Source organism: Gavia stellata, unplaced genomic scaffold (assembly GCF_030936135.1).
Source record: "Gavia stellata isolate bGavSte3 unplaced genomic scaffold, bGavSte3.hap2 HAP2_SCAFFOLD_221, whole genome shotgun sequence".
Lineage (NCBI taxonomy): Eukaryota > Metazoa > Chordata > Aves > Gaviiformes > Gaviidae > Gavia > Gavia stellata.
The window spans coordinates 51,091-68,612 of NW_026777143.1; the positions used below are offsets into that span (position 1 = coordinate 51,091).

Genomic DNA, 17,522 nt, shown 5'->3' on the forward strand with positions numbered 1-17,522 from the left:
GCGAGGGAGCCCCGGCGGCGCGGAGCAGTTTGGCGCCTGTTTATTGTTGTTACGAGCCCAAATCCGGGGGAGCCCGGCTCCCTGGGCCCTGTTCGGTGATGGTTAATAAACACTCGGTTGACAGCCGGCGCTGGGGCACTGGTCCTCCTTTCAGGGCGCAGGTCCCCCGTGTCGGGGCGCGGGTTCCCAGTGTCAGGGGTCCGCGGGGTGAGGGTCTCGGCAGGGGGGTCCCTGCTCAGAGGCGCAGCACGTAGGAGTCGCTGTGGGTGAGGTAGCGCACCCAGCGCTGCGGGGGCCCAGCAGGCCCCGGCAGCCGCACAAAGCGGACGTGCAGCCCTGAGCAGGTGTGCGCGGGCAGCTCGAAGGCCAGGTTGGCCGGGCCCAGCTCCAGCAGCGACGCATGGCTCAGCCCCGGCACCTCCAGCTGCGGGGAGGGTGCGGTGACGCCAGGGACGGCACGGGACACTGGCCCTAGGCCCCACAGCTGCCCCCCCAAAGGGGACGTGGGTCCCTGCCCATCCCCAGGCCCCGCGGTCACCCCCATCAGAGGGACAGGTCCCCAAAGGCTTCCCAAGGAGGTGGGGGACAGGTCCCTGCCCGGCCCTGGGCCCTGGGGGAGCTCCCTGCCTGGCCCCCCCACTCCCCTCGGCCCCCCCGGCCCTCACCTTGAAGAGCGCCGACAGTTGTGACCCGCCCTGGCAGCGCGGGATGTCCCAGCGGATGGACTTGGTGCCAGGCTGCAGCTCGGCCGTCTGCTCGGGGCTGCTCAGCTCCTGCGCCAGGCTGGGGGGACATGGCGGGGTGAGAGGGTGATAAGGCAGGGGACAGCCCCCAGACCCCCAAATGCCAGCACCCACCTGCTCACCCCCTTGGGCACGGGCAGCTGCAGGCGGACGTTGAGGGCTTGGCTGGAATTTGAGGTGGGGGGTCAGGGGCCAGGCTCTGCTGCGGCCCTCCCTGGTCCACCCAGGCACCTACCTCTTGGGGGACAGGTCGCAGCGGAGCTTCAGGTACAGCCGGAGCCTGCAGGGAAACAGGGATGGTCAGAATGGGGGTGACCCCCTAGGGATGGTCAGAATGAGGGTGACCCCCCGCCCCCCCGCTCACCTCCCCGTGGGGTCCTGGTCCACGGTGGGGAAGAGGCGGAAGGGCAGAGGCGAGGGGATGTCATCTGCCAGCTGGTACTGCATGAGCGTGAGCTGGGGGAGATGGGGCTCAGGGCGGGGCTGCTGCAGCCCCCCCAGGTCCCCAGTGTCCCCTGGTGTCCCTCACCTCCCCCTGGCTCGGGGTGACCTTCAGGACCCTCCCGCTCTCGAACTCGTCCAGCTTGATGGAGCTGTGAAAGGCGCATTCGTCCACCCGGACAGCTGTGCCGTAGCCTGGGGGGGGCAGAGGAGAGTGCTACGGGGTGGTGGGGGGCAAAGCAGGGGGGAGGGGGTTGCTGGGGGGCAGCCAGGGGTGTTAGGGCGTTGCTGGAGGACAGAGGCTGGGGGGGGACGGGGGGGGGGGCTCACCCCGCAGCTCCGACTTGCCCACGCAGAACTCCTCTGTCAGCCCGATGCGCATCTCTGCGGGGACAAAGACGGTGTGGGGTCACCCCGGTGGACAGCCCTGGCCGTCCCTGACCCCCCAGTACCCCAGCCCTGGCCCCCCCTTACCCGCACAGCTGGGCAGGTAGCACTTGAGGCGGATTTCCCCCTGGACGTCCACCTTCATGGGTGTCCCCTGGGGAGAGGGCACGGGGGGCGAGTTGGGACAAGCGGGTGGGTGGATGAGACTTTGGGGGAACATGGGGGTCCCGGGGGGGGTGGGGTCGCTGCGCGGAGCCAAAGCACCCGGGGGACATGGGGTGATGCTCTGGGGACACGCTGAGGGGTGGCGGTCAGGGAATCCCCATCCCCACTCACGTTGGCAGCGATGACCACCGTCAGCCTCTCCACCACGTCCACAAAGACCTCGTTCCTGGTGCCCTGTGGCCAGAGGGGCGGTCAAGGCTGGGGGGGACATAATGGGGGGACGGGGGGGGACGCTGGGGAGGTCCTACCTGCTCCCCCCGGGGTGGCAGCACGGGGCGGCTGGCGGCGGAGCTGGGGGCCACCCTGCTCTGCTGTGTCTCGGCGCCAAACTGCAACGACACGAGGGGGGGGCAGGACACAGGGTTTGGGCAGCCCGGCCAGCCTGGGGGGGCTGAGGGGGGGCGTTGGAGTGTCCCTGGGTCCTCACCAGCCCAATGGAGCCCAGGTCGAGGAGGCTGAAGGGTTTGGTGGCCGTGGGCTCCGTGTGCATGAAGTTGCGCAGCACCTCAGGCGCCGTGGTCTGGATGTAGCCATAGTCCTGGGGGGCCGGGTGGGGGGGTCATCACCCCTTTGATGCTGTCCCATGCGATCCCTGGGGTGTCCTCTACCCCCGCCCCAAACCATCCCCTTCCCCCTGGGGTATTCCAACCGGGTGTGCCAGAAGGCTCCCTGTCACCGCCTGAGCTGTCCCCAGCCCCAAGGGGGTCCCCACCACCCCAAGGGGTGTCCCCAGCCCCATGAGGTGTCCCCAGTGCCCCCCGGGGTGTCCCCCATTCCCTCCAGGGAGTTCTCACCATGCCAAGGTGTCCTCACCCCCCCGTTGGGGTGTCCCCAGCTCCCCCCACTTGTACCCAGGTCCCCCGTGTGTCCCCAGCTCCCCCCGTGTCCCCCCAGCTCCCCCCAGCAATGTCCCCAGCTCCCTCCACGTGTCCCCAGCTCCCCCCAGCAAAGTCCCCAGCTGCCCCCTGGCAATGTCCCCAGCTGCCCCCCGGCAAAGTCCCCAGCTCCCCCCAGCAAAGTCCCCAGCTCCCCCCAGCGATGTTCCCAGCTCCCCCAGTGTGTCCCCAGCTCCCCCCAGCAAAGTCCCCAGCTCCCCCCGCGTGTCCCCAGCTCCCCCCCGGCAATGTCCCCACCAGCATCTCATCTAGCAGCTCGTAGATAAGGGCGAAGTTGAGGCTGATATTCTTCTCGCTGAGGGGCCCGCAGAAGTCCCGCAGCAGCGTCACCAGCCTGCAGCAGGACCCGTGGCCATCAGGGGGTCCCTGTCACCCCCCGCTGTACCCCCCGGCCCGCCCCAGGCCCCCCGTACCTGTTGAGGAACTCCACCAGGGTGAAGGGTGACGCGTCCGGCGTTGTGGTGGCCACGAAGTAGAGCCCCGCGTGCCGCACGTGGACAAAGTGCCGACCCTCGTGTGCCTGCGGCGGGGAGCAGAGCGGTGACCCCCGTGGGACCCCCAGGGAACCCCCTGTGCCCCCCCGGGCCCCCCTTACCATGAAGACGGGGGCCTGGTCCCCCGGCAGCGAGGTGATCCTGCGGTAGAAGGTGTCGGCGAGGTCCGTGCTGGTGCCACAGGTCTCCCCGCGGACTGGGGGGCGTTAAGGAGAATGGGGGGGACACAGGGGGGGCCCTGGGCAGCCCCTCAAGCAGGGGGACCCCCGGGGTGCGGGGAGCGGAGGATACAGTCCTTGTGGATGAGCCGGTCGCCCTTGGAGGACAGGATGAAGATCTGGGAGAGCATGGCCGGGCTGGGGGGACAGGGGAGGGTTGGCGTGGGCCCCCCAGGGCCCTGCACCCCCCCGAGCGCTGCGCACCCCAAAGCTGCCTGCCCAAGAACCCCCAACCCCCCGGGACTGCCCCAGAGCCCCCAGCAGCCTGAGCCCTCCCAGCACCCTGTGCCCCCCCGACTCTTGACCCCCAGCTCCCTCTGCCCCCCCCGACTCTTGACCCCCCAGCTCCCTCTGCCCCCCCGACTCTTGACCCCCCAGCTCCCTGTGCCCCCCCGACTCTTGACCCCCCAGCTCCCTGTGCCCCCCCCGACTCTTGAACCCCAGCTCCCTCTGCCCCCCCGACTCTTGACCCCCCAGCTCCCTGTGCCCCCCCCGACTCGGGAACCCCAGCTCCCTGCCCCCCCCAACTCTTGACCCCCAGCTCCCTCTGCCCCCCCCGACTCTTGACCCCCCAGCTCCCTCTGCCCCCCCGACTCTTGACCCCCCAGCTCCCTGTGCCCCCCCGACTCGGGAACCCCCAGCACCCTGTGCCCCCCCCGACTCTTGACCCCCCAGCTCCCTCTGCCCCCCCAACTCTTGACCCCCCAGCTCCCTGTGCCCCCCCGACTCTTGACCCCCAGCTCCCTCTGCCCCCCCCGACTCTTGACCCCCCAGCTCCCTGTGCCCCCCCGACTCTTGACCCCCAGCTCCCTGTGCCCCCCCCGACTCTTGACCTCCAGCTCCCTGTGCCCCCCCGACTCTTGACCCCCAGCTCCCTGTGCCCCCCCCGACTCTTGACCCCCAGCTCCCTGTGCCCCCCCGACTCGGGAACCCCAGCTCCCTGTGCCCATCCCAGGCACCTGAGCCCGCCGGGCCCCGCACCCCAAACCTCCCCACCCACCGCAGGGCTCGGCACCCCCCAAGCCCACCACGCCACCCCCCACCCCCCCCCCCCCCCGGCTACCCCCGGGCGCGGCCCCTTTAAGAAGGGGCGTGTCCAGGGCCCCTCCGGGTCCCCCCGAACCTGCGTCCCGCCGGGCGGGTGGCGGTCACCTGACACTGCCGAAAGGGGCGTGGCCCAGGCCGGACCGCCGCGCATCGCTATTGGCCGGCGGCGCGAAGAGGGTGGCCCGCGCCGGACTGGGCGGTGGCGGTCACGTGGTGCCGGTTTTCGCGCCACTTTTGGTTGCGGCGGCGGGAGCCGGAGCGGTGGCGGAGTCGGGATTGAGCCTCGTGGGGACCCGTAGCGGGAGCAGCACCGGCCCTGCGGGAACCGGAACCGGAACCGGAACCGGAACCGACCTGACCCGGCCCGGCCCGGCCCGGGACTGACCCCGACCCCGCCATGGCGCCGCGCGACTATGCCGCCGAGAAAGGTGGGGGCGGGGCGGGACCGGGCCGGACCGGGGACCGGGGACCGGGGACCGGGGATCGGGGACCGGGAATCGGGAATCGAGGATCGGGGATCAGGGACCGGGGATCGGGAATCGGGAATCGAGGACCGGGGGCCGGGGACCGGGGACCGGGGATCGGGGGCCGGGGACCGGGGATCGGGGACCGGGCCGGACCGGGGACCGGGGACCGGGGATCAGGGGCCGGGGACCGGGGACCGGGGACTGGGCCGGACCGGGGACCAGGGGCCGGGGATCGGGGATCGGGGACCGGGGACCGGGGATCAGGGGCCGGGGATCGGCCGGGGCGCCGTGACCGAGCCCCCCCTCGCCTCCTCCTCCTCCTCCAGAGAAGGCAAAGCGGTTCCTGCAGGATTTTTACCGCGACGGCGCCGACGGCGGGAAGGAGTTCCCGTACCGGGAGCAGCTGGTGAGAGCGGTCGCTCGCGCCCTGGGGGACCCGGGCCCGGTGGGGATCCGCCGTGCTGGGTGTCGCCCGGGGTCCCCGTCACCCGCCGTGCTGGCTGGGCCTCCCCCCGCGCCGTGACAGCGGGGGGGGCTCTGCTGTCACCCTGCCCCGGCGGGGGTCCCCCCGTGCCCAGCCCCCACTGGGGTCCCCCCGTGCCCCAGTGCGAATGCCCCCGTGGCCGGTTTGGGGTCCCCAATCCTCCCCCCCCCAGACGGAGCTGGCGCACCGGGAGCGCGTGGCGCTGTACGTGGCGCTGGACGACGTGGCGGAGGACGACCCCGAGCTGGCCGAGGCCGTCTGTGACAACGCCAAGCGCTACGGCCGCCTCTTCGCCGACGCCATCCATGAGCTGCTGCCGCTCTACAAGGAGCGCGAGGTGGGGGCCCCCCCGGGCGGGCGGAGGCGGCGGGGTGCCCCAGGGGCCCCCTCTGACGTGTCCCCCTGCTCTGACGTCCCGCTGTCCCCAGGTGTCCCACAAGGACGTGCTGGACGTGTACATCGAGCACCGGCTGCTGCTGGAGCAGCGGGGCCGGGACGCGGGGGACGTCCACAGCCCCCAGAACCAGTACCCCCCTGAGCTGCTGCGGCGCTTGTGAGTGCAAGGGGGACCAGGTCCCCCCTGCGTCCCCCTCTGACCCCGGCCCTGCTGCCCGCTGTCCTCGGGGAGCCCCGTCTCCTCTCTAACCCACGTCACCAATTCCCCGCCTGCCCTGGGACCCTGTTCCGGCCCCGCGTGCTGCCCCCAAATCCAACCCTCCCGGTCCAAACCTCTCCTGCTCCTTTATCTCCGGTCCCTGCCTCAGCTGCCTCCCCACTAACCCCGCTGTTCCTGTGCCCCCCGTCCCCAGCCAGCTGTACTTCAAGGCCCCCTCCACTGCCAAAGCCCGCGTGGTCCGCGACGTCAAGGCTGACTGCATCGGGAAGCTGGTGACTGTCCGCGGCATCGTCACCCGTGTCACCGAGGTCAAGCCCATGATGGTGGTGGCCACCTACAGCTGCGACCAGTGCGGGGCCGAGACCTACCAGCCCGTAAGCGCGGTGGAAGGGCTCCGGGGCGGGCACGAGGGCCCTGGTTGGCCCGAGCCCACCCCCTTGGCTCTCCCCAGATCCAGTCGCCCACCTTCATGCCACTGCTGATGTGCCCGAGCCGCGAGTGCCAGACGAACCGCTCGGGGGGGCGGCTCTACCTGCAGAGCCGTGGCTCCAAGTTCATCAAGTTCCAGGAGCTGAAAATGCAGGAGCATGTGAGTGGGGGGCCCCCCCCAGGACCTTGGGGGGCCCCCATGAGCCCCAGCCACAAGTGGAGGGTCCCATCTCTCCTGGGCCTCCTCCACATCCCTGCTTTCCTCTGGGGACAGTCTGGCTCCGTCGGGGAGGTGACAGCAGTGGCACAGTGTCGCTGTGTCACCTCCCCAGGGTCTCGCGGAGCTCGGGGGCTGCGGTGGCCTCAGGGTCTCAGACTGGGGAGCCTTAAATCTGCTCCAGTCACCCCCCCCGAGGGTTCCGCAGCGTGGGGTGGAGGGTGACAATCCACCCCCAGCCAATACAGCCCACCCCAGGGTCAGCGTTGTCACCGCTGGCGATGAGGAGGTGACACGTCCAGGTGGCTCTGTCCTCTCCAGTCTGCCCATACTGGTGCAGGGGTGGTTCGGGGACGGGGACAGAGTCTGGTGGGGTGCCCCCAGGTGCTGCGGGTCCCCAGCCCCATCTGTCCCCACAGACCGACCAGGTGCCGGTGGGGCACCTTCCCCGCTCCATCAGCGTGGCCGTGCACGGGGAGAACACACGCCTGGCTCAGCCCGGGGACCACGTCAGCGTCACCGGAGTCTTCCTGCCCCTGCTGAAGACCGGCTTCCGCCAGATCGCCCAGGCAAGCACTGCGGCAGTGGGCTGGGAGCTGCGGCGGGGGCCCACGGCTGCCCCCAACCCACCACCGCCCTCCTCTCCCGCAGGGCTTGCTCTCCGAGACCTATTTGGAGGCCCACTGCATCGTGAAGATGAACAAGAGCGAGGAGGACGAGTCAGGGGCTGGGGACCTGAGCGAGGAGGAGCTCCGGCAGATCACAGGTGAGGCTGTCAGGCACCCGGGACATGCCCAGCTGGGGGCAAGCGGGGCCTGGGTCTGCCCCACGGTGGGGCAGGTAGCCACCCCACGGCTTCCTTTGCTGCCCTCGCAGAGGAGGACTTCTACGACAAGCTGGCCTCCTCCATCGCCCCCGAGATCTACGGCCACGAGGACGTGAAGAAGGCGCTGCTGCTGCTGCTGGTGGGCGGCGTGGATCGCAACCCCCATGGCATGAAGATCCGGGGTGAGGCTGCGCGCTGCGCTGGGTTGGGGGCCTTTGCCAGGGGTGTCCCCCCACCTCCTGCAGGAAGGTTTGGGAGTCCAGGATCAGCCAAGGGTCTGGGAGGTTCGGGATCAGGGCGTTCCACTTCACGCAGGCAGGTTTGGGGGATGGGGTTGTCCTTCTGGGACCACGGAGAGAATCGGCAGCCACAGCTGAGGGATTTGGGACGGGAGCACGGCAAAGTGGCGGAGCAGATTTGCCCCACCGCAGACTCACCCCCTCCCTTCTTCCCCCAGGAAACATCAACATCTGCCTCATGGGCGACCCCGGCGTGGCTAAGTCGCAGCTCCTGTCCTACATCGACCGGCTGGCGCCCCGCAGTGAGTACTGGGCTCCTGGGGGTGGAGGGTGTCTGCGCCCCCCACCCCTCACCCCGCCGCTCCCCTCTGCCCCCAGGCCAGTACACGACAGGCCGGGGCTCCTCGGGCGTGGGGCTGACGGCGGCCGTGCTGCGGGACCCGCTGACGGGGGAGCTGGCGCTGGAGGGGGGTGCACTGGTGCTGGCCGACCGGGGCGTCTGCTGCATCGACGAGTTCGACAAGATGCTGGAGGCCGACCGCACGGCCATCCACGAGGTGATGGAGCAGCAGAGCATCTCCATCGCCAAGGCGGGCGTGCTGGCCACCCTCAACGCCCGCTGCGCCATCCTGGCCGCCGCCAACCCCGCCTACGGCCGCTACAACCCCAAGCGCAGCCTGGAGCACAACATCCAGCTGCCCGCCGCCCTCCTCTCCCGCTTTGACCTGCTCTGGCTCATCCAGGACCGCCCTGACCGCGACAATGACCTGCGGTGAGCGGGGGGAGCAGCGGGGACAGCTGAGGGGTGCCCTGGGGCGGGCGTGGGGCTGGGGGGAAGGCTGGGAGCTGTGGGGTGAGCGTTGGGTGCTGGGGGGGTGCGGGGGAGTCCATGGGGCATGTGAGGGGCTGGGCTGGAAGCCATGGGGCTGGGCTGGAGGGAGCGCGGGACCCACACGAGAGCCATGAGGCTGGGCTGGTAGCCATGGGGCAGCCCCGGACCCGCTGCCAGCCCCTCTCTGCCCCACAGCCTGGCCCAGCACATCACCTACGTGCACCAGCACAGCCGCCAGCCCCCCTGCTCCTTCCAGCAGCTCGACATGAAGCTCATGAGGTGAGAGAGGCTGCAAGGGGCTGCTGGCGCTGGCCCTGTCCCCGTGTCCCCCTGTCCCCGCTGTCCCCTCACCCTGTCCCTCCCCCAGGCGCTACATCGCCATGTGCAAGCGGAAGCAGCCAGTGGTGCCGGAGGCTTTGGCCGACTACATCACAGCCGCCTACGTGGAGATGCGGAAGGAGGCCTGGGCCAGCAAGGACACGACCTACACCTCAGCGCGCACCTTACTGGGCATCCTCCGCCTGGCCACCGCCCTGGTGAGCCCCGGCGTGGGCAGGGACGGGAGGGAGCGATGCCTGCGGCAGAGCGGGACCCACAGAGCTGGGCAGGAGCCAGAGGGGCCCCGCGGGGCAGGACCAGGCAGAAGACGAGCTAAAGCGGGCCGCACGGAGCCAGGCCAGACCCAGAGGGGTCGGCTTGGGCTGAGAGAGTGTCCCTGTCCCCCCCAACGTGTCCCCGTCCTCCGCGAGCCCCAGGGGCCCCAAAGTGCTGTTTGTGCAGGTAGTGTGTCTGCAGTGTCTACTGCCAAGGCAGCACTTCCAGAGCCCCCGGGGCATGACCAGCGCAGGGCCGGTGGCCCCTGGTGTCCCCTCCTGTCCCCCTCCTGTCCTCTGTCCCTTCCTGGGGCACGGCCAGCTCCAGACTGCCTGCAGGGCCCCCCCTCTACCCTCATCCCTTCCTGGGGCTGTCTGGCAGCACCCCACCAGGACAGGGGAAGTGCACGGAGGGGCTTCCAGCGGTCTCAGGGGGCACCCCGGTGTAGGCAGGAGCATTGGGGGCCGCCGGGTGATGTCAGAGGGTGCCGGGGGTGCGCTGGGAGGGGTCCCAGTTGGTGCTAACCCCCCCTGCGCCCGCAGGCCCGGCTGCGGCTGGTGGATGTGGTGGAGAAAGAGGATGTGAACGAGGCCATGAGGCTTATGGAGATGTCAAAGGACTCGTTGCTGGGGGACAAGGGACAGCAGAGCCGGTGAGCAGTGGACACGGGTGGCAGCCTTGGGGGAGCCCTGACCCTGTCCCCTTGTCCCTGGGGTCGCCATGGGGCGGGTAGGGAGGACGTGGCACAGCCAGGGGCACTCTGTTCCCTGCCCATGCCCCCTGGGAGGAGGTTGCAGTGCCGGGGTGCTTGGTCACGTCCCCAGTCCTGACCCCGTCCCTGCATCCCAAGGGAGGGGGGGGCAGTGCCAGGGGCATCCTGTCCTCTCCTTTCCCCATCTGACCCTGTCCCCAAGTCCCCAGGGTGGCTGGGGAGGAGGTGACAATGCCAGGGTCCCCCTTGACTTGCCTCATGTCCCTCCTCAGGGTGCAGCGTCCGTCCGATGCCATCTTCGCGGCGGTGCGGGAGCTGGCGGGGGGCCGGGACCGGGCCGTGCCCTACGCCGAGGCCCTGCAGCGCTGCCTGGCCAAGGGCTTCACCCCCGCCCAGGTCCAGGCCGCACTCCAGGAGTACGAGGAGCTCAACGTGCTGCAGGTCAACCCCGCCCGCACCTGCATCACCTTCGTCTGAGGGGGGGCGCACATGTGGGGGTGCCCTACAGCCCCCCCGCGGGGCAGGGGGCTGCGCAGGGGTGCAGCTGCGGTCACCGTCACGGCGCAGGGGGACACGGCGTGTGTCTGTGCTGGCTCCCGTGGCCCTTCACCTGCCCTGGCCCCGCTCCCCCCCTTACAGCGCCTTGTTAAGTGGGTTTTTTTTAACCAATAAAAGTCTTTTCCTACTGTTTTTGGTGACACCATCAGCCTGTTCATGCACACACCCCCACCGGAGCCATGCTCGTCCCCCTCCCTGGACCACACTTGCCCCCCCCTCCAGGACCACACGTTCCTGGGCAGAGCTCTCCCAGGACATGGAGGTCGGAGCCCCAGTTCCCATCCTGGAGCTGATTTATTGGGTGGGGGGGGGAACACAGTCCCGGTGTGGGGTCCCCCAGCCCCAGGGAGGGCTCAGGGCCTGGCTGGGGCGGGGGGGGGGGCGTCCCCAGTGTCCCCCCCTAGAAGAAGAGCCCCCGCATGCGGCGGCCGATGCCCTGCCGGTCGTAGAGGATGTTGAACTTGTTGACGAACTGGTTCATGGTGTTGCAGGTCTTGGTGATGGTGCCCAGGTAGGCCATCAGCCCCACGTCATTGCATTGCTTGGGGGGGGGGGAACATGGGGGTCACCGGGCTGCTAGGGCCCCCCCAAACCATCTGCCCCACCCTCAGCTTCATCCTGGCTCCCCCCCGACAGCTGCAGCTGCCCGGGGGCCACCAGCAGCACCGGTGGCAGAAGAGAGCTCTGCCACTGCTGTGTACCCTGACAGGGACATGGGGACCTGAGCCCCCCCCCCAGTGGCTCCCTGGGGACCCCCCCACCCCCCCCAGCCATCACTCACATCGTAGAAGTCGGTCTTGAACTTGTCGGTGCTGAGGACGGGCAGGCAGTGGCAGAGAGCGTAGGCTTCACGCAGGATCTCGTGGTTGAAGGGCACCTCGCCTGCGGGGACACCGTCAGCCTCGAGGACCCAGGGGACAGCCAGGTCTCTTGGGGACAGCCCTGGGGACCTCCTGGATCCCCTCGTGGGCACAGGGGACAGTCCTTCGCCCTTGGGGATGGTCCTCCTTCCACGGGGATGCCCCAGGGACAAACGTGCCCCAGCCCCACTCCGGGACAGAGGGGAAAGCCCAGGGACAGTGGGGACAGCCCTGCCACCCTCCCTGGGTGACGGGGACAGTCCTACCACCCTTCCTGGGTGACGGGGACAGCCCTGCCACCCTCCCTGGGGCAGTGGGGACACAGCCCCGTCCCCGACTCACCGGCCTCGGAGGCCCGCACGTACTCCAGGATCAGCTTGACGCGGCTGTGCAGCATCTTGATGGCGCTGTGCTGAGCGATGAGGTGCTCGGCCACTGCGGGGGTCAAGGCCACGTGTGCCCTGTGTCCCCCGTGTCCCCATGTCCGTCCCCCCGCCCCCTCCGGGCAGCCCAAGAGCCGTGTCCCTGTGGCTCCTCTCCCCGTGCCCCTTCCCCAGGGCCATGTCCCTGTGCTCCCCACATGTCCCCGTCCCCCCCTCTTCCCTGCGCCCCACCCCGGCCCTGGGACCCGTCCCCATCCGCGTTGTCCCCCACACCCCCTCGTCCCTGTCCCCCGCCGCCGCGTCCCCAACCTGTGGAGTTCTCCCCGCTGCCGGTGGCCGTCATCCGGGCCACATGGTCGACCCCGATGCGCTCGGCCTCCTCGGTGGCCAGGGTGTAGGTCAGCTCCGCAAAGAGCATCGTGGCCTGGGGAGGGGGGGACACATGGGGAGGGTGGGGGGGCACGACAGCCCCATGTCCGCCCCCCGACCCTCCCTGCACCCCCGGAATCCCTGTGGTCTCAAACCACCACCCCAGACCCACCCTGAGTGACACACACCCCCCCGGACCCCTCCTCACCCCCAATGCACCCCCCTAGATCCCCCCCCGGCACCCTGGAACCCCCTGAACACGCAGGAGCACCCCCCCACCCCCAAATAACCTCCCCCAGACGCCGCCCCTCCCCAACCCTCAGCCCTCCCCAGGACCCTAAACCTGCTGCCTGGACCGCGCTCCCTGCCCCGTGGGACCCCTGGGGTGCCCCCCCCATGGCCCCAGGCAACCCCCTGGACCCCCAGGAGCACCCCCAGGAGCTCCCCCACCCCCCCCAGCACTGACTTACCTCCCCGTTGATGATGTCGATGACGGACTCAAACACGCTGACGGGCAGCTGCAGGGGAGGGGGGGCGAGAGATGTGTTTTGGGGGAGGCCCAGACCCACACTGCGGTGGTCCTGGGGGCCCCCCCAAATGCCGGGACTGCTCCCCACCTCCCCCCCCACTCACGTCTGTGTGCTTCGTCATGGGGTTCAGCTTGAGAAAGAGGGGGCTCTCGATGATCTCACACACCTGCAGCACGGAGCAGTGTCTCAGGATGGGGTGCACACCCCTTCCCCCTGCTCCAGCCCCCCCACATCTGCCCCTCCCCCGACCCCCCCCCACTCGCCTGCTTGTGGACGTGGATGTCGGAAGGGTCGGGGGGGCCCCCGGTAGTGTACCAGCCCAGGAACTCCAGCTCCTTGAACACCTGCTTGACTGTGGAGGGACGGGGGGGCCCTGAGTGGGGCGTGGGGGGCCCATCACCCCACACCCCCAACCTGGGGGTGGCGGGGGGGGACACCCCACAGACCCTCCGCGGGCAGCAAACAGACACCACCTCTACCCCCGCTGGGATCGATCTCCACTCTCCCAGGACACCCCCTCAAGTGCAGCCCAGGCCCGTCCCCAGGACCCCCCCGGACCCTCTGGGACAGCCCTGACTCCCCCAGGACAGCCCAGGACCCCCCGGGGCAGCCCAGGACCCCCAGAACCCCATCAGACAGCCCAGGACCCCCCCAAGGCAGCCCTGAAGCCCCCAGGACCCCCCAGAACCCCATCAAACAGCCCAGGACCCACCCAGAGAGACCCAGAACCCCCCAGAAACCTCCAGAACAGCGCAGAGCCCCCCCTGGACCCCCCCTCACACTGCTCCTCCTTGGTGTAGTAGTACTCCTTGTCGATGAGGACGTGCCCGTCCACCGTGTGCGAGAGCAGCTCGAAGGAGTTCATCACCTCGATGTTGCGGCCCTCCTGTCGCCCAATGAGGGCCCCGATCACTGCGAGGATGGGGGGGGCACGGGGGGGGACACAGGGGACTGTCATTGGGGCTCTGGGGCCACCACCAACGGCCCCGACGCAATCCTGCGCCAGCTTCGGCCTTGGCCTTGTGCTGGGGGGGCTCCGAACCAGCCCCCAGTGGGACCAGGCCATGGGACGTGGGCAACACGTGGAGACCCCCCCCAGGGACACGGGGGCCAGGCCAGGGGCTGGGGGGGGGGGATGCACGTGGAGACCCGCCCCAGGGACACAGGGGCCAGGCCAGGGGCCTCGGGGCACGTGGAGACCCCCCCCTGGGGACACGGGTGCCAGGCCAGGGGCTGGGGGGGGGGGATGCACGTGGAGACCCCCCCCAGGGACACAGGGGCCTCGGGGCACGTGGAGACCCCCCCCTGGGGACACGGGTGCCAGGCCAGGGGCTGGGGGGGGGGGGATGTACGTGGAGACCCCCCCCCGGGGACAGGGGAGCTAGGCCCAGGGCTGGGGGGGGACTCCGGGGCCTGCAGAGGGGCTGGGGGGGCTGCTGGGGGGCTCCGGAGAGGCCTCAGGGGGGCTACGGAGGGCCCCAAGGGGCTGGGGGGGACCCTGGGGGTCATGGAAGCCACTGGGGGTCTCTGGGGGGCTGCAGGGGTGGTACGGAGGGTCCTGGAGGGCTGTGGGGGACCCCAGGGCGCTGTGGGGCTTTGGGGGGACGCAGGGGAGCCGTGGGGAGCCCCAGGGGCTCGGGGGGGGCCGCGGGGGACCCTGGGGAGTTGGGGGGGGCCACGGGGGTGGCCGTGGGGGGCTGCGGGTACCTTGTCCGGGGCGCCCCTCCTGCGAGCGCATGCGGATCCAGTGGTCGGAGATGTTGAGGATGACGAGGGGGTGCAGGGCCACCGAGACGCTGCCCGTCACCCCCCCGGCCATCACCGAGGGGGCGGCTGCGGGGGCACCATCAGCGCCATCGTAGGGGGCGGGGCTGCCAGCCGGGGGCGGGGCTGGCAGATGGGGCGGGGCTGGCAGATGGGGGCGGGGCTGGCAGCCGGGGGGCGGGGCTGGCAGCCGGGGGTGGGGCTGGCAGACAGGGCGGGGCTGCCAGTCGGGGGGCGGGGCTGCCAGTCGGGGGGCGGGGCTGCCAGTCGGGGGGCGGGGCTGCCAGTCGGGGGGCGGGGCTGCCAGCCGGGGGGCGGGGCTGCCAGCCGGGGGGCGGGACCCAGGAGTGTGTGGGTGGGGCCAGGGTGCACGACCTGGAAAGGAGGCCAGGTGTGGAGGCGGGGCCACGGGGAATGGGGGCGGAGCAAAGGCCTGAGGTGTTGCCACAGGCCATGGGCGGTTCCCCGGGGTTTGTGGGCGGGGAAAAGGTGCGGGGGCGGGGTCAGGCGCAAGTCAGCGAGGCCCGGGATAGCGAGCGACCGGCCGGTCCGGGGCGGTCCCGGTGCGGCCCCGCAGCCCCGGGCCGGTGGCGCCGATCCCTTGTACCCACGCGGCCCCGCGGACGGTACCTGCCACGTCCACCTCCATCCCGCCGGCCCCGTTGCTCCCCGCGGCGGAGGAAGAGGCGCCGGCCGCCGCCGCCGCCATCTTGACTTGGCCTGTCCCTGCCCGGCCGCCGTACGAATGAGCTCTGCGCATGCGCGGGAGAGAACACAGGGACGGAGCCGAAGAGGGCGGCGCATGCGCACACAGCCTTGGGCCCCGGTATCTCCTCCCCGGTCCTTTCCAGTGCCTCCCAGTCCCGCCCAGTGCCCTCCTAACGGCCTCCTGGGCCCTTCCCAGTGCCTCCCAGTCCCCGCCTAAGGCCTCCCGGGCCCTTCCCAGTGCCTCCCAGTGCCTCCCAGTCCCCTCCTAAAGGCCTCCCGGGCCCTTCCCAGTGCCTCCCAGTCCCCTCCTAAAGGCCTCCCGGGCCCTTCCCAGTGCCTCCCAGTCCCGCCCAGTCCCCTCCTAACGGCCTCCCGGGCCCTTCCCAGTACCACCCAGTCCCTTCCCAGTGCCTCACGGCGGGTCCCAGGGCATGGGGGGGGGGGGGGCAGCTTCCCACTGCAACTCTAGAAATGGTGGATTTTTTTTTCCTCCATTTATTCCACCGCCCAAATGACTCCAGAAAGTCCCATTTTTAGCAAACCGCAGCCTTTATTCCCCAGCCGGACCCCTCAGCCCCCCACGGGGGGGGCACTCCCCGGGGAGGGGGGTCCCGGCTCACCCCGAGGGTTCCGCCCGTGCCAGGAGCTGCAGAGGGACCAGGAAGAGGTTGAGGGGGCAGAGGCCGACCCCCCTCCAGCCAGATGGGGGGGGTACTGGGGGCCGGGGGGGTGGTGGGGAGGTCTGGGGGGTCCGTCTCCGGGGGGCGGGGGGCCGTCAGGGCGCTGTAGGACCCCCGGAGGTGGCTGTGGAGGGCGGTGCGGTCGAGGGCGCCCAGCTCCTGGGGGAGGGAGCCCAGCAGCGCCAGCACCACCGCCGACTCTGGGGGGGGAACACACGGCGTCAGGGACCCCCCCCACCCGCCCCACGCCCTCCCGGAGGGGTCCCAGCCCCACGGGGGGGGGGGGGGGGGTCCCAACGACATTGTCCCCAGCTGGGGCTGCCCCCGGTTTGGGACCGACACCCCCCAGTGTGGGACAACCCCCCCAGCAAAGGACAGACGACCGCCCCCGACCCTCCCTGCTCTCCCCCCACCTTCTCCCCAAATCCCCCTCCCCAGACGACCCCACAACACAGAAACTGGGAGGGGGGTCCCCAAATCCCCCCCCGACACCTCCCCAGCATCAGGGACCTCCACTCACCGCCGGGGGGGAGCATGGGGCCCTTCCCGCCCCGGCAGAGCAGCGCCAGGTACTCGTAGACCCTCTGGAAGTCGACAGCGAAGCCCCCGGGGGCGGGGGGCTGTGGGGCCGGGGGGTCCCCCGGTGCTGACCCTCCCTGATCCGGCGGAGCCACAGTGCCAGTGGGATGCGGGGGGAGGGAGTGGAGAAGGCTCAGTGGCTCCGTGCCCGCAACGGTAAGGATCTGGAGGGGACAACGCGGAGATGGGGGGAGTGACGCGCCCTGAGAGGTGCCCAGAGAGGGGGGGGACTGTCCACTCTGCCCCCCCTCCAGGAAACCCCCACAAACCCCCCACCTGGGAAAAGGCAGCTGCTGTCGCCTCCTCCAGCCCCTCCGCCAGCGTCTCGGCCAGCTCCAGCCACACCTGGAAGGCGAAGCAGGGGGTGACACCGGGGCCCCGGCCACCCCCCAGGGGCAGGGACCCCCCCACCCGCCCCGGGACCCCCGCACCTCGATGGGGGCCGGGATCTGGGCGCGGTGGCGGCGCTGCTGCTCCAGGCAGTGCCGGTACTGGGTGCGCACGGCCTCCCGCGCCGCCCGGCCCCGCAGCCGGCACAGGAACGACAGGATCTGCGGGGGGGGGTGTCAGGGTCTGCGCTCCCACTGCGGGGGGGCCCAGCCGGGGATGGGGGACGCTACCTCCAGCCCGGGGCGGGGGGGCTGCGGCCGATGGGACATGGGGGGACGCCAGCAGACCCTGGACCCCCCTGTGCGGCCACCGCTCCCCCAGGGAACCCAACGGCTGGGCACCGCCGCATCACCCCCCCGGGGCCCCCAGCGTCTGGGGCCCCCCATGTTACCCCCCACCACCAGGGACCCCCATGTCACCGCCCCCCCCGGGACCCCGTCAGCCCCCCCCGGGACCCCCACATAAGCCCCCCGCCCCGGGGGTACAGGTACCCGGGGACCCCCATATTACCCCCCCCCAGGGGTCCCAGGCGTCCGGGGTCCCCCCACTCCACCCCCGCCGCGTCCCAGGCACCGGGACCGCCCCCCCCCCCCCCGCCGCCCCCACCTCGGCCTCGCTCCGCCGGGGCAGGCGCTCCCGCAGCGGCCGCGGCTGCAGGTCGGAGAGGCCGAGGGCGGCCTGAGCCCGTAGCGCCGCGAGCAGCGCCCGCTTCTCCCGCGCCGACCAGGCCGCCCGCGGCCGCTCCGGCTCCGCCGCGGCCCCCGGGCCCGTCACGTACCGCGCCGGGGCCAAGCGGGGCCGCAGCGGCGGCTTCATGGCGGAAACGGCCGGGGC

At 71.2% G+C, this 17,522-nt stretch overlaps 4 protein-coding genes across 7 annotated transcripts; 1 reads left to right on the forward strand and 3 right to left on the reverse strand.

The window, feature by feature from the left end:
* Positions 1-24: 24 nt before the first annotated feature.
* Positions 25-4,499, reverse strand: AP4M1 (adaptor related protein complex 4 subunit mu 1). Of its 3 annotated transcripts, none has more exons than XM_059835222.1 (16): positions 4,468-4,499; positions 3,478-3,542; positions 3,288-3,382; positions 3,106-3,212; positions 2,930-3,026; positions 2,224-2,334; positions 2,045-2,125; positions 1,908-1,970; positions 1,659-1,725; positions 1,515-1,568; positions 1,273-1,379; positions 1,108-1,184; positions 979-1,023; positions 858-908; positions 666-783; positions 25-424 (listed from the first exon to the last, which is right to left on the reverse strand). In XM_059835222.1, exons 2-16 carry the CDS (start codon positions 3,533-3,535, stop codon positions 236-238), a joined length of 1,320 nt encoding a protein of 439 aa, XP_059691205.1. In that variant the 5' UTR covers positions 3,536-3,542; positions 4,468-4,499; the 3' UTR covers positions 25-235. The 3 variants fall into 3 exon arrangements, with proteins under 3 accessions (XP_059691205.1, XP_059691204.1, XP_059691206.1); XM_059835221.1 differs by having other exon boundaries at positions 1,108-1,199; XM_059835223.1 differs by lacking the exon at positions 858-908 and having other exon boundaries at positions 1,108-1,199.
* A 346-nt stretch (positions 4,500-4,845) lies between these two features.
* MCM7 (minichromosome maintenance complex component 7) lies at positions 4,846-10,376 on the forward strand. Of its 2 annotated transcripts, none has more exons than XM_059835219.1 (15): positions 4,846-4,879; positions 5,245-5,330; positions 5,581-5,739; positions 5,831-5,955; positions 6,212-6,392; positions 6,470-6,607; positions 7,084-7,233; positions 7,316-7,430; positions 7,541-7,672; positions 7,948-8,031; positions 8,108-8,501; positions 8,757-8,840; positions 8,929-9,097; positions 9,698-9,807; positions 10,140-10,376. In XM_059835219.1, exons 1-15 carry the CDS (start codon positions 4,849-4,851, stop codon positions 10,342-10,344), a joined length of 2,163 nt encoding a protein of 720 aa, XP_059691202.1. In that variant the 5' UTR covers positions 4,846-4,848; the 3' UTR covers positions 10,345-10,376. The 2 variants fall into 2 exon arrangements, with proteins under 2 accessions (XP_059691202.1, XP_059691203.1); XM_059835220.1 differs by having other exon boundaries at positions 5,245-5,324; positions 5,575-5,739.
* Positions 10,377-10,693: 317 nt separating this feature from the next.
* COPS6 (COP9 signalosome subunit 6) lies at positions 10,694-15,046 on the reverse strand. Its single transcript, XM_059835225.1, has 10 exons — positions 14,962-15,046; positions 14,275-14,400; positions 13,348-13,479; positions 12,831-12,919; positions 12,671-12,733; positions 12,508-12,555; positions 11,978-12,092; positions 11,628-11,720; positions 11,207-11,307; positions 10,694-10,966 (listed from the first exon to the last, which is right to left on the reverse strand). Exons 1-10 carry the CDS (start codon positions 15,038-15,040, stop codon positions 10,826-10,828), a joined length of 987 nt encoding a protein of 328 aa, XP_059691208.1. The 5' UTR covers positions 15,041-15,046; the 3' UTR covers positions 10,694-10,825.
* A 609-nt stretch (positions 15,047-15,655) lies between these two features.
* SNAPC2 (small nuclear RNA activating complex polypeptide 2) lies at positions 15,656-17,504 on the reverse strand. Its single transcript, XM_059835214.1, has 6 exons — positions 17,295-17,504; positions 16,730-16,849; positions 16,575-16,643; positions 16,240-16,462; positions 15,813-15,919; positions 15,656-15,685 (listed from the first exon to the last, which is right to left on the reverse strand). Exons 1-6 carry the CDS (start codon positions 17,502-17,504, stop codon positions 15,656-15,658), a joined length of 759 nt encoding a protein of 252 aa, XP_059691197.1.
* Positions 17,505-17,522: the final 18 nt, after the last annotated feature.

Excerpts from the sequence above, each read along its gene's own strand:
- AP4M1 (XM_059835221.1), bottom strand. The coding sequence starts at position 3,535 with ATGCTCTCCCAGATCTTCATCCTGTCCTCCAAGGGCGACCGGCTCATC. Across the intron at positions 3,213-3,287 it reads ACCAGGCCCCCGTCTTCATG|GCACACGAGGGTCGGCACTT; the intron begins GTAAGGGGGGCC and ends TCCCCGCCGCAG. Across the intron at positions 2,126-2,223 it reads ACCTGGGCTCCATTGGGCTG|TTTGGCGCCGAGACACAGCA; the intron begins GTGAGGACCCAG and ends GTGTCGTTGCAG.
- MCM7 (XM_059835219.1), top strand. The coding sequence starts at position 4,849 with ATGGCGCCGCGCGACTATGCCGCCGAGAAAG. Across the intron at positions 7,234-7,315 it reads GCTTCCGCCAGATCGCCCAG|GGCTTGCTCTCCGAGACCTA; the intron begins GCAAGCACTGCG and ends CCTCTCCCGCAG. Across the intron at positions 7,673-7,947 it reads CCATGGCATGAAGATCCGGG|GAAACATCAACATCTGCCTC; the intron begins GTGAGGCTGCGC and ends TTCTTCCCCCAG.
- COPS6 (XM_059835225.1), bottom strand. The coding sequence starts at position 15,040 with ATGGCGGCGGCGGCGGCCGGCGCCTCTTCCTCCGCCGCGGGGAGCAAC. Across the intron at positions 13,480-14,274 it reads GGAGGGGCGCCCCGGACAAG|TGATCGGGGCCCTCATTGGG; the intron begins GTACCCGCAGCC and ends CCATCCTCGCAG. Across the intron at positions 12,093-12,507 it reads TCGACATCATCAACGGGGAG|GCCACGATGCTCTTTGCGGA; the intron begins GTAAGTCAGTGC and ends CCCCCTCCCCAG.
- SNAPC2 (XM_059835214.1), bottom strand. The coding sequence starts at position 17,504 with ATGAAGCCGCCGCTGCGGCCCCGCTTGGCCCCGGCGCGGTACGTGACG. Across the intron at positions 16,850-17,294 it reads CCCGGCGGAGCGAGGCCGAG|ATCCTGTCGTTCCTGTGCCG; the intron begins GTGGGGGCGGCG and ends CCCCCCCCGCAG. Across the intron at positions 16,644-16,729 it reads AGATCCCGGCCCCCATCGAG|GTGTGGCTGGAGCTGGCCGA; the intron begins GTGCGGGGGTCC and ends TTCGCCTTCCAG.